The 16,894-nt window shown below is 39.3% G+C and overlaps 1 protein-coding gene across 2 annotated transcripts in view; it reads left to right on the top strand.

The window, feature by feature from the left end:
- GTPBP8 (GTP binding protein 8 (putative)) overlaps positions 1 to 16,894 on the top strand; it is a 20,066-nt gene continuing 3,172 nt past the window's right edge. The window contains exons 1-6 of one of the 2 annotated variants that reach the window (XR_010746778.1): positions 1 to 350; positions 4,039 to 4,137; positions 5,799 to 5,929; positions 7,520 to 7,619; positions 10,240 to 10,358; positions 15,796 to 16,042. Coding sequence is in view for 1 of the 2 variants with exons in the window: in XM_066346955.1 (XP_066203052.1) it covers positions 15 to 350; positions 4,039 to 4,137; positions 5,799 to 5,929; positions 7,520 to 7,619; positions 10,240 to 10,358; positions 15,796 to 15,877 (867 nt within the window). In the remaining variant the exon portion in view is untranslated. Of the gene's footprint in view, positions 351 to 4,038; positions 4,138 to 5,798; positions 5,930 to 7,519; positions 7,620 to 10,239; positions 10,359 to 15,795; positions 16,832 to 16,894 lie in introns of those variants that run through there. The other variant, XM_066346955.1, reaches the window with a different exon arrangement.

Raw genomic sequence — 16,894 nt, forward strand, 5'->3', positions numbered from 1 at the left:
TCTGTGAAAGAAAGATGGCAGCGCCCGGGCTGCTTCCTGGCATTGGCAGGTTCTTTGAGGTGGCCACGGTGCTGGGGCGTGTAAGCCGACCTTACAGCAAGCCACACGCCTTCACAGAGGTTCAACAGCTGCCAAAAAGTCAACTGACGAAGCTTGTATTCCCATTACAAGATCTCGAACGGTACCTCCTCCCTGACTCCAAGCCCGCCTTGCACCTGAAGACCTTCGACCCGCGCCTGGAGGACATCGCCAGGGCAGACTGGTTCTTCACGGCCACTGAGCGGAACCGCATCGAGTACCACAGCTCGGCGGTGCGCCTGGACCACGCCCCGGCCCTCGCCCGCCCGGAGGTGAGGGCGCGCCGGCCGCCGGCGGGGAGCTTTGGGCCGGGCTTCTGCTGTCACCCGTTCTCGTCACAAAATGGGAGAGATTTTCTAACTTTGTGTGGAAGCGTTTAACTGTTTTCCCTGAGTGAGTAAATCTAGTTTCAATTAGTTTGGTTATGAATATGGAAGACTTTGAAAGGTTTAAAAACCCAAACTAAGCGTTCAGTTTTCCTTTTAATTTTTTTCTTATTAAAATAGGGGAAGACAAAGTGAAGAAAGTCATGTGTAAAGAAAAAAAAGATACATAGATGGCGATAATGTAGGTTTTTAAAAGCTACTTTAGTGACATCCCACGATTGTACATTTTGTGCAGGTACCGCAGTTTCATGTTTTGTTCTAAGTCTGATCAAAGAAAGCGCTTCTCTCTTTACGTCGAACAGCAGGTGCTCTCTACATAGTGATGGTTTCTTGGAAACCAGGACTTGAAGCGACATAACTACTGTAACGAAATCAGTTCTACCGAAGGCTAATTAATACAAGAGTTAAGTTCCCATGGCATATTTCTGGTCCCAAAACATCACCTAACATCTAAATAAAGACTCAAAACCTTTCTGATCTTAAACACTGAAATAAATGTGAACTATGTATACATGTAAGAACGACTAATAAAAACATGTAACATAATTATTTTGTACCTGTTTATTCCAGTTCAGGGTATCAGGGCCCGAGCCCCTCTGGGCAGCTCAGGGCACCAGGCAGGAACCAGCGCCGACAGGATGTCCTGCTGGACTCACACCCGCCAGCACGGGACAGGATGTCCTGCAGGACTCACACACACCCGCCAGCACGGGACAGGATGTCCTGCAGGACTCACACCTGCCAGTGCCAGACAGGATGTCCTGCTGGACTCACACACACCTGCCAGCGCGGGACAGGATGTCCTGCAGGACTCACACCCGCCAGTGCCAGACAGGATGTCCTGCTGGACTCACACACACCTGCCAGCGCGGGACAGGATGTCCTGCTGGACTCACACCCGCCAGCGCCGGACAGGATGTCCTGCAGGACTCACACCCGCCAGCGCGGGACAGGATGTCCTGCAGGACTCACACACACCCGCCAGCGCGGGACAGGATGTCCTGCTGGACTCACACCCGCCAGCGCGGGACAGGATGTCCTGCTGGACTCACACACACCCGCCAGCGCTGGACAGGATGTCCTGCAGGACTCACACCCGCCAGCGCGGGACAGGATGTCCTGCTGGACTCACACACACCCGCCAGCGCCGGACAGGATGTCCTGCAGGACTCACACCCGGCAGCGCGGGACAGGATGTCCTGCAGGACTCACACCCGGCAGCGCGGGACAGGATGTCCTGCTGGACTCACACCCGCCAGCACGGGACAGGATGTCCTGCAGGACTCACACCCGGCAGCGCGGGACAGGATGTCCTGCTGGACTCACACCCGCCAGCGCGGGACAGGATGTCCTGCAGGACTCACACCCGCCAGCGCGGGACAGGATGTCCTGCTGGACTCACACCCGCCAGCGCGGGACAGGATGTCCTGCTGGACTCACATACACGCCAGCGCGGGACAGGATGTCCTGCAGGACTCACACCCGCCAGCGCGGGACAGGATGTCCTGCTGGACTCACACCCGCCAGCGCGGGACAGGATGTCCTGCTGGACTCACACACACGCCAGCACCGGACAGGATGTCCTGCAGGACTCACACACCTGCCAGCGCTGGACAGGATGTCTTGCTGGACTCACACACACACTCACTCAGAGGTGCAGTGTAGACTCGCCGGTTCACCTAACGTGCACAAATTTGGGATGTGGACGTACTCAGAGAAACTCACACAAACATGGGGAGAACATGCAAACTCCACACAAACAGTATTCCTGGCCCCGAACTGACTTTTTTCCCCTCATGAGCGATGTTGAGCAAAGGATCTTATTCAAGGACCTGCTGTATTTGTTGTAATTGCACTACTACCCTGAAAAATTTCTTCTAATGTATTTAGAACTGCTATAATTTAAGAGCATATGTATTAGTGATTTTCAGATAGCGTCGCATTTTGATTTAAGCTTGAAATGACTGGACTTTTTGTGTAATTCGTTTTTTACACTTCAGTTTTATTATCTGTAGGTTATCATTGGATTTAATCTGACTGCATTTTGAATTTATGCAGGATTCAGATCAATTTATTTGGAAGGAACCCAGTTTGCACAATAAATAGCATCCCTGGTCCCTTGCCTACTGAATGCTGCTGGATGATATTGATAATCAAAACTTTTCTTACCAGTTTCCAAAACATGCCCCAGGTGGCGGTACTGTCCTCATTTAGAACCACCGACTGGTATTGTGCCCCCTTTAATACCATGTTAAAAAGCAGAGCAATCTGTATTCATGGTTACTATCAGGAATATTCTGTTGCTTTTTACACTATAGAGAACTAATGGAGAAAAGCTTAATTGGAAGAAGAGAGAGTTCAAGACAAAGGAATAACTTCTTAATTATAGTGTACTCTGAGAGTTTGTGGGGAAACGTGATTCTCACTTCTAAAAGCTTTGTAAATATAGAATGTTTAATAAATGTTGCAGATATTCTTGAGTAGCATAGTGTAATTAGAAGCACAGGCTCTGGATATAGGTATCTCAAGTTCAAATTTATTTTTTCTTTCTTTTTTTACATTTTTCTGAAGCTGGAAACAGGGAGAGACAGTCAGACAGACTCCTGCATGCGCCCGGCTGGGATCCACCCGGCACGCCCACCATGGGGCGACGCTCTGCCCACCAGGGGGCGATGCTCTGCCCATCCTGGGCGTCGCCATGTTGCGACCAGAGCCACTCTAGCGCCTGAGGCAGAGGCCACAGAGCCATCCCCAGCGCCCGGGCCATCTTTGCTCCAATGGAGCCTTGGCTGCGGGAGAGGAAGAGAGAGACAGAGAGGAAGGCGCGGCAGAGGGGTGGAGAAGCAAATGGGCGCTTCTCCTATATGCCCTGGCCGGGAATCGAACCCGGGTCCTCCGCACGCTAGGCCGACGCTCTACCGCTGAGCCAACCGGCCAGGGCCTCAAGTTCAAATTTTAACTCCTCTTTCTAGCTGTATAGTTTTTGGCCAGTTATTTAACCTCTTTCTGCCTCGTTTTATCATCTGTAAAATGAGGATAATATTCGCTATCCCAGGTATGTTGTAAAAGGTAAGTAAGAAAATCTATGTTAAGTGCTTAGCACTACACCTGGCATGTTGACATGATTCAGTAAATAGCAGCTGTTTGTTAGAATTTTGAGGTTTGACTAAGCATAAGCCACTTTTTATGGCTAGGCAAGACTGAAGAGTTTGACAGATTTTTTACAGCTAATACATCATATGTGTGTGTGTGTGTAATTGAATACATATACTAATACTCAATTGTCTTTTTCTTTTTAAAAATTGTTATTGAATTTCCTGCTTAATAAAGTTATACAGGTGTCAGGTGTACAGTTCTTTAGCACATCATCTGTACACTGTGTTGTGTGCTCACCACCCCAAGTCAAGTCCCTCTCCATCACCATTTACCCCCTTCACCCTCTTCTGTCTACCTCGTTTTCCCTCTGGTAATGACCATAGTGTTGTCTGTGTCTATGAGGGTTTTTTTATTTGTTTGTTTTGCTTAATCTTTTCACCTTTTTCACCCAGAACCCCTTCTTTTTTTCTTGTATAAGGTATGTTTTATAGGCAGAAGCAATGTTGGAAAATCTTCTCTAATAAAGGCTTTATTTTCATTGGCTCCAGAGGTTGAAGTTAGAGTCTCCAAAAAACCGGTATGTTGAAATTTAAAATCTGTGTGAAATATCTATGAATTGACTAAAGTGACTAATGTTGGAAGGTACAAGAAATCATAATTGCCAAGTTCCTAGAAAAGTGATTTCTTTCAAATAGTAGTAATAAAGTAAGACATTTCATTAATGCCTGTGTATTTCTTTGAAGAAAAGGAAATATGTCTGGATTTATTAATATTTTAGTAGTCTTCCAGTATCTTGAGGAAATCTTTCTTGGTCTAAATCTTTTCCAGAGTTGTTCTATTGTCATTCTATATTTGCTTCTAGTTCTACATTGATTTCAGAGGAAACCGTTTTAGTGTTTTCTTTCCTCCTGTAATTTTTTATTCCTTGCTAACTGATACATAACACTCGTCAGGCAACCCCCAGCTTACCCTGAGCCATACCATGTGCTTACTATTCCACAGTCTGCTGTAGGAGCTTTCTGTCATTTTCTAGTTTCCTCTACTTCCTTCTCAATGATGCAGACATCTAGTATCTAAGATACCTTCTCTTCAAAACCTACCCCAGTGCCCCTCACCTTATTATCTGTCTGTCCATGGCAAAACATTACCACCCACCCAGTGCTCGCTGTCCCCTTCCCTTGCATTGCACCTCTTCCGGGAGGCTCACTAGTCCTCTCTTGCTGCCCACTTACTTCATAGAGTGGATTCCGTGGCTCTGTCACTGATGATGGTTGTCATTCATTAATCCTCCTGCCCTACCTTACCAGATAGCTCAGCTGAACTCTCACTTCTAGGGAGGCTGGTTCCCTTCCTGCTATCAGAGGACAATGCGAGAAATGTATTTTTGACATTCCTAATCTGTAATTCTAACATCATTTTCCTACAGATAGACACTTAGCTGACTGAGAACTGAAGACTCGTTTATAAAATCTTTCCTCTGAAAATACTTGTTCTAAGTTCCTAACATTTGGCTTTTTAAATTGTTTATCTTCATCTTTCCTTTCTGATTAATAAATTTCCATAGACACAAAACCATGAATAAACCACTTACTTGTACATCAATTTTAGTTATACACATATTTTATAGTGTTATTTCATGCTTTTTTAAAATGGTTGAATGAAAGCACTAAAACTCATCTAATGAAACAGGCAAGACATGTTGATTTTAGGGAAGCAATAATCTAGGCGTAATAAACTATCAACTTTTGCATCTAGGTTTTATGACTGTATGACTAACAGTAAGCATTTAACTTACCTGTGCCATAATTCATTTCTCTTTAGAGATACATTACTCAGCAGAGAATATTGACTAGTACAGTCACACCATTTAGAACACATCAACTTTTTCACTGGGAAAGAGCTAATGAAATAAGAAAGACTCCAAAATATTTTGTCTATATATTTATGATATGGAATCTAAAGTTCTTATGTCACATATATTCCATTAAAATTAAGAGTTGGAGAGAAGTGTCATATCATCTAAGCTTTTATCCAGTCACTTCTGTTCCTTTCCTGTATCATCATCAGCATAGTTGGGATTATATACAGAATACTTGTTATTATGTTAATAATAATAATACAATATTAATAAGTATGATTGTTTAGAAAATATTTTGAGTGGTGAAATATATAAAGGTGAAATATATAAAGTGGTGATATATTTTAAGGAAGTTTCCATTTTTTCATTTACTTTATCAGGGGCACACAAAGAAAATGAATTTTTTCAAGGTTGGAAAATATTTTACATTGGTGGACATGCCAGGTTATGGCTATAGAGCGCCTGAAGACTTTGTTGATATGGTGGAGACCTATCTAAAAGAACGAAAGAAGTAAGGAAGACTAAGTTTTTTTTTTTTGTTTTTTTGTTTTTTTAATTTTTTTTTTAATTTATTAATTTTAGAGAGGAGAGGGAGAGAGAGAGAGAGAGGAGAGAGAGAGAGAGAGAGAGAGAAGGGGGGAGGAGCTTGAAGCATCAACTCCCATATGTGCCTTGACCAGGCAAGCCAGGGTTTCGAACCGGCGACCTCAGCATTTCCAGGTCGACGCTTTATCCCACTGCGCCACCACAGGTCAGGCGGAAGACTAAGTTTTTATAATAGTTGTACATTGAACCCAAAAGCATGTTTTTGTTACTAGAGCATTCTACACATGATGACGACTTCAGTTTTATCAAGTGACTTCTTTTAGAACATCCATTTTGTTATAATATTCTGTGACACAATATTTTGGGCCAAGGTGTTTCCTGCTTGCTTTGCTTTTTTCCTAGGTTAGCTTAATCTTAAATTCAAGTGTTTTCCTAAAATGAGACAACAAATAGTACTTCAGCAGAGTTTACTAACATATTTTTTTTTGTATTTTTCTGAAGCTGGAAACGGGGAGAGACAGTCAGACAGACTCCCGCATGCGCCCGACCAGGATCCACCCGGCACACCCACCAGGGGGCAATGCTCTGCCCACCAGGGGGCGATGCTCTGCCCCTCCTGTGTGTCGCTCTGTCGCGACCAGAGCCACTCTAGCACCTGGGGCAGAGGCCATGGAGCCATCCCCAGCGCCCGGGCCATCTTTGCTCCAATGGAGCCTCGCTGCGGGAGGGGAAGAGAGAGACTGAGAGGAAGGAGAAGGGGAGGGGTGGAGAAGCAGATGGGCGCTTCTCCTGTGTGCCCTGGCCGGGAATCGAACCCGGGACTTCTGCACGCCAGGCCGACGCTCTACCACTGAGCCAACTGGCCAGGGCACTAACATTTTTTTATACCAAAGTCTCAGATGGCTAATTTTGAACATGGAAATTGTTGGTTAATGTGGTATTTACCAAATTTAAATAAACTTCTATAAATTCGACTCATTCTTAAAGTACTTCTGACATCACATCCTATGTCAATGTTACCATTTTTTTTGTTTCCTTAGGTACTCAAATGGCAGTTGTATGTTTCAAACTTTGCACATATATAGAGTTTATGTTAAACTTTTGAAGTATGAAAAAAAATACCTTGCTTTTTGTGGCTTTACATAGAAACTAAGATGAAATATTTTCATAAGAAAATACAAAATATAATGTGTCTGGTTTGTGCTATCTGTTAGTCTTAATAGTTGAAAATTTAGACATTTTTATGATAACGTAGTTAATTGGGTTCATACCTCTCTCTTCCACTTCAGTTCAAGCTCATAGAAGAAAGGGCTGTATTCAGTGTCAAGTATAGTGTCATGCTCAAGTTCAATACATGCTACTGAAATAAACTTAGTTAAATATTGGACTGTAAGGTGGACTTACAAGTTGACTGAGAATTCCTTTTGCCTAAAGAAATTTTTTCAATTTTGCATTAAAAATTAGTCAAAGGAAAATTTATTAGTATATCGAGAGTCAAAGGGAGAAATGAATGGATTTTAAATTGTCATTAATCTATATTTCTACATTCTTCTAGTTTGATGAGAACATTTTTGTTAGTGGATAGTGTTGTTGGGATTCAAAAAGCAGACAATATTGCCATAGAAATGTGTGAAGAACTTGCATTACCTTATGTGGTAAGTATTTCTTTTGAATTATGGTCACAGTTAGAAGTACTGGTTGTTTGTGTGTGTGTGTGTGTGTGTGTCTTTTTAAAGAATAAGTAGGTCTTGCCTCTTCAAGAGATAAAAGGAGTTCTTTTTGAATAATCTTCTCAATTTTCAGCCATTAATAAGTTCTGTGCTACTTTTATTCTCTTTTCCTTCTCTCAGCTTTTAAGTTTTCAAAATTATAGTAAAAGTTTTATAAAGCTGTTTAGTGTTCCTGGGTGCTTTTATTTAAGATTTTTAAAAAACTATAAACATTTGTCTAAAACATGTTAGTAGCTCTTTAACATTAGTTTGGCAGATGTTATCAGTATGTAAATAAAATTGCAACTGAAAAATTGTTCAACTAAATTGAAATTTAAGAACCATTACAAGAACAGAGCTGGTTTCAGCACACACGAGTAGGATTTTATTCTGTATTCTTAAACAAATTTCTTCAGGGAATATTTTACCAGTGTTATTTCTGGTATTTGCTCTGGAATAGAATACAGATTATTCAGTTGGTATCCACATTTATTTTGGAGTGAGAAACAAAAAGTGATTTTTACAAATAAAATAGCACTCTTAAAGTTCCTTTCTAAGGAATAGTGAAGAATCCATTGACTATAATTTGTTTTTTTTAAAAGTCAGAAAACCACTAAAATGTAACAGTTGAATTTGATATTAATCAAACTATGTTACTAGTCAGCAACGTTTCTGTATTCCTTTTTTTTTTTTTTTTTTTTTGTATTTTTCTGAAGTTGGAAACGGGAGGCAGTCAGACAGACTCCCGCATGCGCCCCACCGGGATCCACCCGGCACGCCCACCAGGGGGCGATGCTCTGCCCATCTGGGGCGTCGCTCTGTTGCAACCACAGCCATTCTAGCACCTGAGGCAGAGGCCATGGAGCTATCCCCAGCGCCCGGGCCATCTTTGCTCCAATGGAGCCTTGGCTGTGGGAGGGGAAGAGAGAGACAGAGAGGAAGGAGAGGGGGAGGGGTGGAGAAGCAGATGGGCGCTTCTCCTGTGTGCCCTGGCCGGGAATCGAACCCGGGACTTCTGCACGCCAGGCCAACGCTCTACCACTGAGCCAACTGGCCAGGGCCCGTTTCTGTATTCTTATAGTTAAGGAGTTCTTGGGGTTTGCAAAGCCCTGTGAAGCATTAGTGATAACCTACAATAATGAGAAGCCAAAGGATTGATAAACATAGACTACATACTAAAAATGCCTAAAAAATGCTAATCTGTTTTTTTAATGATAGTATTCCTGATTTGGTATCATAGGTACCAGTTGTGAAATCATATATTTTCTTCAGTTTTTACTTTAAAGAACAATTACTTTCTTTTTTGAAGAAGAGTTTGAAATAGAGTAATTATGTTTCATTTTATTTTATTTTATTTCCATTTTTGAGAAAGACAAAGAGAAAAAAAAAAAAAGACAGGAACATGGAGCTGCGCCTGTATGTGCCCTTATCATAGAATTGAACTAGCTCAGGATGACATTCCAGCCAACTGTGCTATCCGACCAGGGCTGAATTTTTTTTTCTGTTTTTCTTTTTTTTTAAGACAGAGAGAAGGAAAAGGAGGCGGGGGGTGGGGGATAAGCATTCATTTGTTGTTCCACTTAATTGTACATTCATTGGTTGCTTCCCGTGTGTGCTCTGACTGGGGATCGAACCAGGAACCTTGTCATTTCGGGCCGATGATGCTCTTAACTAACTGAGCTAACTCTCCAGAACATGTTTCCTTTTAAATATCAGCATTTGCCTTTATGAGAAAAGACTCCCATTTGGCAGGATTCACAGGTCATTAAAAGCTACACACTTCTAAAAGTTAGTGTAGCTCCTCTGCCATTTATACTTTTTATAACTGAAAAGTATAAATGATGAGTCAGGAAATTTAATTTTATAGAAATTCCCCAGGAAAATCTGATAGATCAAAGTTTTACTTCTTAATTGATTTTATAATGAGCCATGCCTTGACCTTCCTCAAGTATGTACTTGTCTTGGAATAAGTAAATTATTCAAAGTAATTATTTACTAGTAAGCCTAGTAAATTTTAGGCTTATTTAAACTATAACTGTATATAACTTGGAATAATGGATACAACCTACAAATAGCTTGTTTTCTTATTTTTCCTTTACATTATTATATGTAAAATAGAACTATTTTGTAGGTCAAAAATGACTATAAGTTGGCAATTTTATATGAATCAGCCTAATAATACTCACTTATGTACCTTTGACCACAAGATTTATAGTGATCAAATGAAACATTTGGTTTATGGTAGTTGCAAATACAGCTGGCTCCAGGGTGCTTTTCACTGGTTTTGTATTTAAGGTAGTATAGTCCTGTGTAGTTAAAGCACCATTAAACAGCAGACACATAGTGTATGCTTTATACATTGCATACATTAACTCATTTAAACTTCACAATAATTCCTTTTAGTACACATTGCTTTTCTTTTTTTTTTTATAGATGAGGAAACAAGTACAGAGATTATAAAACTTGCATGGGTCACCTAGTTATTGAAAATTTGTAGCTAAAATGTGTAAAACTGTATATTAAAAAATAGTTTATTTCTAATGCTTTAATATTTGTTTTCTTGCAGATGGTGTTAACGAAAATTGACAAATCTTCCAAGGGACATCTTTTAAAACAAGTGCTTCAGATCCAGAAATTTGTTGACACTAAAACACAAGGATGTTTTCCTCAGTTGTTTCCTGTAAGGTAAGAGTTGAATTGTTTTTAGTTTATATACTAACAACCTTTAGTATTTTATCAGTGTTTCCTAGACTCCTCGGCCTTTTGGCTAAAATCAAGCGCAAATTGGTGTTTCCTAAATTGAAGTATCACATAAAATTAGGGAAGTTTGGAAGACTATGCACTTGGCCATGATTTATTGGCACAACCCATATCTTTGTTCTCTTTCCTTCTCAGCCTAGCTCAACCCTATACCACAAAAGAAGTGAAAACTTTAGTTTTTAGAATCAGCTAAACAACAACCACAATAAAGATACTACCATCCTTTCAGTTCCAAAGACTTACCTTTATGGTAGAAAACTCTTTCAGGCTACGAAGGGTAGAAAGGACCATATGTAAAGAAGAAATGCTTCATATAAGTTGGAATTAAGCATTGGTAGCAGATGGAATGGTTATTTCCTCAGCTGGCAATTTTTGAGATATTAGATATGGTTTAGCAATAAAACATGAGTTAGGACTTTCATTGTATTCCTTGGACACAGTAATTAACCTGAACTGTTGTAGAGAGATAGTGCCACTCCCTGTAATTTTATTAGTTTTAATTTTTTTTTTTGTGAAAGGCACTGTGGGGTTGCTATGAGAAAATAATGAAACTAAGTAGCAGTTATATATGAAACTATCCTCTAAGCCATTGGTCCCCAACCCCCGGGCCGCGGACTGGTACTGGTCTGTGGGCCATTTGGTACCGGTCTGCAGAGAAAGAATAAATAACTTACATTATTTCCATTTTACTTATATTTAAGTCTGAATGATGTTTTATTTTTTTAAAATGACCAGATTCCCTCTGTTAAATCTGTCTAAAACTCACTCTTGACGCTTGTCTCAGTCACGTGATACATTTAACCGTTCCACTCTAAAGGCCGGTCCGTGAAAATATTTTCTGACATTAAACTGGTCCATGCCCAAAAAAGGTTGGAGACCACTATTCTAAGCAATTCTTCTTCTTCCTACAAATGCAAATCACATTTAAATTGTAATTATGGGCCTGACCTATAGGGACACAGCGGGTAAAGTGTTGCCCTGCAGTGTTAAGGTAGTCGGTTTAATTCTCTGTCCTTGCCTGATCAAGGCACCCACAGGAAGCAACTAATACATGTAAATGCTTCCCACTTCTCCCCCCTCTTTCTCGCTCTCCCTCTCTTCCTCTCTTTCTCTCTCTCCCTCTCTTTCTCTCTCTCTTTTTCCAAAAATCAATAAATAAAATCTATTTGTAAAAAATTATAACTATGAACAAACCTGTCAAAATCCATTTTCATTCACTTTTACAAAATGCTCTTCTTCCCTTTCTTATCTTTGAGTGTTTATCCTGTTCATTTGCCTGTGTCCTATATATACAGTGAAACTCCTGGGGGCAGGAATGAAATCCTAATTCTTCTTAGAACCCTGAGCATTAACATAGAAAAATAGCTGTTTCTTTTAACTATTTAATAATAAGAAAGTGAGACTTCATCTAAAAAGGCAACACAAACATAAGATGGGTAATTTTGCTTTCATATCACTTATTTTTTAAAATATTAAGTTTTAGTTGACTAGAAGCTGAGTTTGAATCAACAGTATAAAGGAGCTAGGGAATAACTGACAGTTTTTTCTTGAGCTACATTAATAGGATTACAGTATCTAAAACAAGGGAGTGATCGAGCAGTAGTCCCACACTGCTCCGAGCTCCATGCTGCTGGGCTAATCCAGCCAGATGGTAGCCCGACATTAAGAACTAGAGCTCTGAAAACTGATGGTCTTGGGCACGTTATGTCACTAGATCATTCAAAATATTTAATTGCTCCCAAAATAAACATTCCTATTTCATGGTTACAAGTCAGAGAAAGTGAGTTTAGAGAGGTGTTGGATCTAATGAAAAGAACATGAGCTTTAGAGACAAGCCATGACTTTGCATGATTTCTCTACTTCTTAACTATAGATTTTAAAGCAACCTATTTTATTTTATTAGTCTTTTATGACTAGTAAAAATGTGATTGTTAGAAGGATTAAAGTAAAAATGTATTGTGACTGATGTACTCTAATTATAAAAATATATATATATTAGTTTCCTTCCTTGCCAAAGGTCAGTCAGTCAGTAAATGGCAGGGTCAGGCCAACAACCCAGAATATCAGATTCTTAGTACTTTTCAGAGGCATTCCCTCTTAGATATGCAAGCATTCTCTGCTGTGTGACCCCGGAATGACTGCTGCCATGTACTACTCACCATAGGTGATCAAGCCGCTATAGAAGCTACACAGCACTTGAAGTCCAAGCCTGCTGACTTTGAAGAACGTCATTGTTCACTATACCACGGTGACATATGCAGGAAATTGGCAGGCTGTCCTCTGTAGTTCTCAAAACCCCAATTCAGAAAGGAAAGTTGTATATAAGCCTTGCTTTTTCTACCATGATCAACTCCTGCAAGATGGATCTGGCCTATTCACAGAATAATTATTACAAAATAAATCAGATTTTAGTTCTTTCCCTTCCTGTATGATCTTGATAGAAGGTGGAAATGTAAGTAGACATCCAGAGAGGTTTGGCCATTAAGCCTATAGGCAAAACTTAAGTGGTAACCATCGTGTCTGAACTCTGCCCCAGCTGCGTGGAGAAGTGTAAGTGGTGAAAGGCTCCTAAAGATCGATGCTGGATTCAATCTCTCATTAATGGTATGAGAGAAATACGTAAGTAGGCACAGTGTAATTGCTTCTGAGGTTTTCTGTGTAGTAAAATCCCAAGCAAATGAGAACTGATTGTAATGACAAAGAAAATCATGAGTTGACAGAAATGTCACAAATGAGTTCAAGGTGTCATAATTAGCTACCTTGTATTTATCTCTCCTGTAAACTGTATTTATCTCTCCTGTAAACTGCTACCTTGTACTTATCTCTCCTGTAAACTGTATATGTATAACTTTGTTTATAACCCAAGAATAATTGTGGGCTATTCTCAAGCAAGCAGGTTTTGTCAAAAAGTCCAAAATGCTGTACTTTATCAAGAAGGGAATTAGCAATGCAGGAGAAGAGTTTACTTGTTTTATATATAGGTATACACCATACCAGTATCCATAAAAGTCATAGTATTTCAATGAAAGTCCATATATCTTGGGGAAGCATGTGGTCACTTCAGTGCTGACAAATGGATGAATGGATATGGATGGATAAAGTGAGACAGATAAATAACTGATTCAATAATGGTGATGATTTTTTTTTAATCATGAAAAGCGGTCTAAATGATCAGAGTGATTGCATCTTGTCATAAAAACAGCAAACTAAAAGATCAAACCTTTTAGTATTGGAAATAAAAAGCAAAATAGAAGATGTTCTGCCTGACCTGTGGTGGTGCAGTGGATAGAGCATCGACCTGGAACACTGAAGTTGCCAGTTCGAAACCCTGGGCTAACCTGGTCGGGGCACATATGGGAGTTGATGCTTCCTGCTCCTCCCCCTTCTCTCTCTCTCTCTATCTCTCCCCCTCTCCCTCCCTCCTCTCTAAAATGAATAAATAAAAATCTAAAAAAAATTTTTAAATAAAAATATAAAACAAGATATTCCAATGACATTTTTCACAGAAATAGAATAATTTTAAAATTTACACAGAACCACAAAAGACCCTGAATAGCCAAAGAAATCTTAAGAAAGAATAAAGTTGGAGCCATCATGCTTCCTAATTTCAAACTATATTACAAAGCTCTACTAATCAAAACAGTATGCTATTGGCAGAAAAACAGACACAAAATTCAGTAGAACAGAATAAGAAGTGTAGAAATAAGCCCACGCTTATGGTCAGTTGATTTACACAAAGGAGCTAGAAATATACAATGGAGAAAGGACAGTCTCTTCAATACCTGGTATTGGGAAAACTGCACAACCACATGCAAAAGAATGAAATTAAACAATTAAACTACTATACACAAAAATTAATTCAGAATAGACTAAGGACTTGAGTGTAATACCTGAAACCATAAAGTCCTAGAGGAAAACATAGTCACTAAGCTCCTTGACATTGGTCTTGGTGATGATTCCTTTGGAAAAATAAGTAGGACTACATCAGACTAAAAAGCTTCTGCACAACAAAGGAACTCAACAAAATGAAAAGGCTTTCTACTACATGGGAGAAAGTATTTACAAATCATTTATCCCATAAAGGATTAATACCCAAAATATACAAACGACTTATACAACTCAGTAGCAAAAAACTATAATATGATTAAAAAATGGGCAGAGGATCCGAATAGACATTTTTCCAAAGAAGACATACAAATGGTTAACAGATACGTGAAAAGATGCTGAACATCATTCATCATCAGGGAGTGCAAATCAAAACCACGATGCGAAGCCGCCTCCTGCTTGTCAGGGTATTATCAAAAAAGACAAGAAACAAGTGTTGGCAAGGATGTGGAGAAAAAAGACCCTTTGTGTGTTAGTGGGAATGTAAATTAGTCCTGCCATTATGGAAAACAGTATGAAAATTCCTCAAAAAATTAAAAGTAGAACTACCATTTGATCCAGCATTTCCATTTCTGATACTTATCTACTGAAAATAACATATTTGAAAAGATAACCCCATGTTTACCACAGCGTTGTTTTCAATATCTAGGACATAGAAGCAACCTAAATGTCCATAAAAGAAAAGGTGGTTGAAAAAAAAAATGAAAAGGTGGTTGAATACACAATGGAATACTATTTGGCCATAAAAAGAATGAAATCTTGTCCATTTACAGAAATGCAAATTGGACTTTGACGGCATTATGCTAAGTGAAATAAATGAAAGACAAACACCGTATGATGTCATTTATATGTGTAATTTAAACAACAAAATACCAACCTCATAGATGCAGTGAAGAGTTTGGTGTTTGCCCGAGGTGGGGGTGGGTGATGGGAGAAATGGGGAAAGGGGGTCAAAAGGTACAAACTTATAGTTGTAAAATAAGTCCTGGATGTAATATACATCATGGTGACTGTAGTTAATATTGTATTGCATATTTGAAAGTTACTAAGAGTAGATCTTAAAAGTCTTCATCACAAGAAAAAAAAAATTATAGTCATGTATAGTAACCTGTTAACTAGACTTATTGTGATCATTTTGCAGTATATACAAATATTGAACCATTATGTTGTACACTTGAAACTAATACAATGTTGTCAATTATACTCCATGAAAAAACAAAAACAACTTTTAGTCTGACAAATAAACAAAATACTAGGTGGTGGAAGTTTTAGAATCATGAAGGAAATAAGTCAGACAGTGTCGACCACAAGATTTTGAATACCACAGGAAGCTGGGGGAGAAAGGTAAGAGAAATTAAGATGTCTGTTTCACACGTGGGTCTCAGAGTTTATAAACAGTTTATTCAAGTTAGATGAATTCAGATCTATTACTGCCTCTGAAGTAAGGAAGAAAATAATTTTTCTTTTCTTTTCACAGCGCTGTGACCTATTCTGGAATCCATCTGTTGAGATGCTTTATAGCAAATATAACAGGCAACCTTAAGACTGATGGTGTCTAGTTGAGCTGAAGACTCAACATTTTTATGCCAGCTGGAGTTAAACCTAACATTTCGACATTGTTTTAAATGTTTTGTATCTAGAATTTGCAGAGGATGTTGGGATCAGTTCAGCTTTAAAATCTACATCTTTCAAAGCAAGAATGAATTTGTGCCTGGGGAAAAAAGGTTTGTAAATGATTGAATTATACCATTCGTTACAATAGACACTAGCAGTTTTTCCTATTTTAACAAGCTGACAAGAGCAGCATACAGAAGTCTGTAAGATGAAACCTATTTACTACTGTGTAGATAAGGTTATTTATTGGGCTTTATCTTTTAAAGAAATATCTATTATATAAATATATATTTATATGTATAAATGGAGTATTAAAATGGAGTAAAAAAGGAATTTTCTGTCAAGCACTGATAGGTAGGTTGAAGATAAATGCTCATATGTATGCCTATAATTTATCTTTTTCTGAGTCCCTATATTTTGCGAGACAGAAAGAGAGACAAATAGAGACAGACAGGAAAGGAGAGAGATAAGAAGCATCAATTCTTCCTTGCGGCATCTTAGTTGTTCAGTGATTGCTTTCTCACATGTGCCTTGACCAAGAGGCTACAGCAGACTGAGTGACCCCTGCTCAAGCCAGCACAACCTTGAGTTCAATATTAATATAAACAAGACAGCACTACCATTAGAAGCTGCAAACCAACCATGGTGTTCAGAAGCAGACTTACCTATAACAGAGCAAATAGGCCCAAGTGGCCTTTTGGGTGCTTCCTTGCTACTCCCCACCTCCGTTTCCCATTTATCTTAAGGCACAGAGTAGATTTTTACAGACCTAATTATGCAGGTCTTAATTCCCTGGTAGATCATAAAAGTACTGTTCTTCATGGACCTACCAGTTTCAGTAAGGGAAGGAATTATTACATCTGCTTTTCAAGGGCAAGATGTGATAGTTTTTTTTTTTTCATCTTAACATGACATTTAGTCAATTTAGACTATTTAATAGTCAAACACTTGATTAAATTACA

This window comes from Saccopteryx leptura, chromosome 8 (assembly GCF_036850995.1).
Source record: "Saccopteryx leptura isolate mSacLep1 chromosome 8, mSacLep1_pri_phased_curated, whole genome shotgun sequence".
In the NCBI taxonomy this organism is placed as follows: Eukaryota; Metazoa; Chordata; class Mammalia; order Chiroptera; family Emballonuridae; genus Saccopteryx; species Saccopteryx leptura.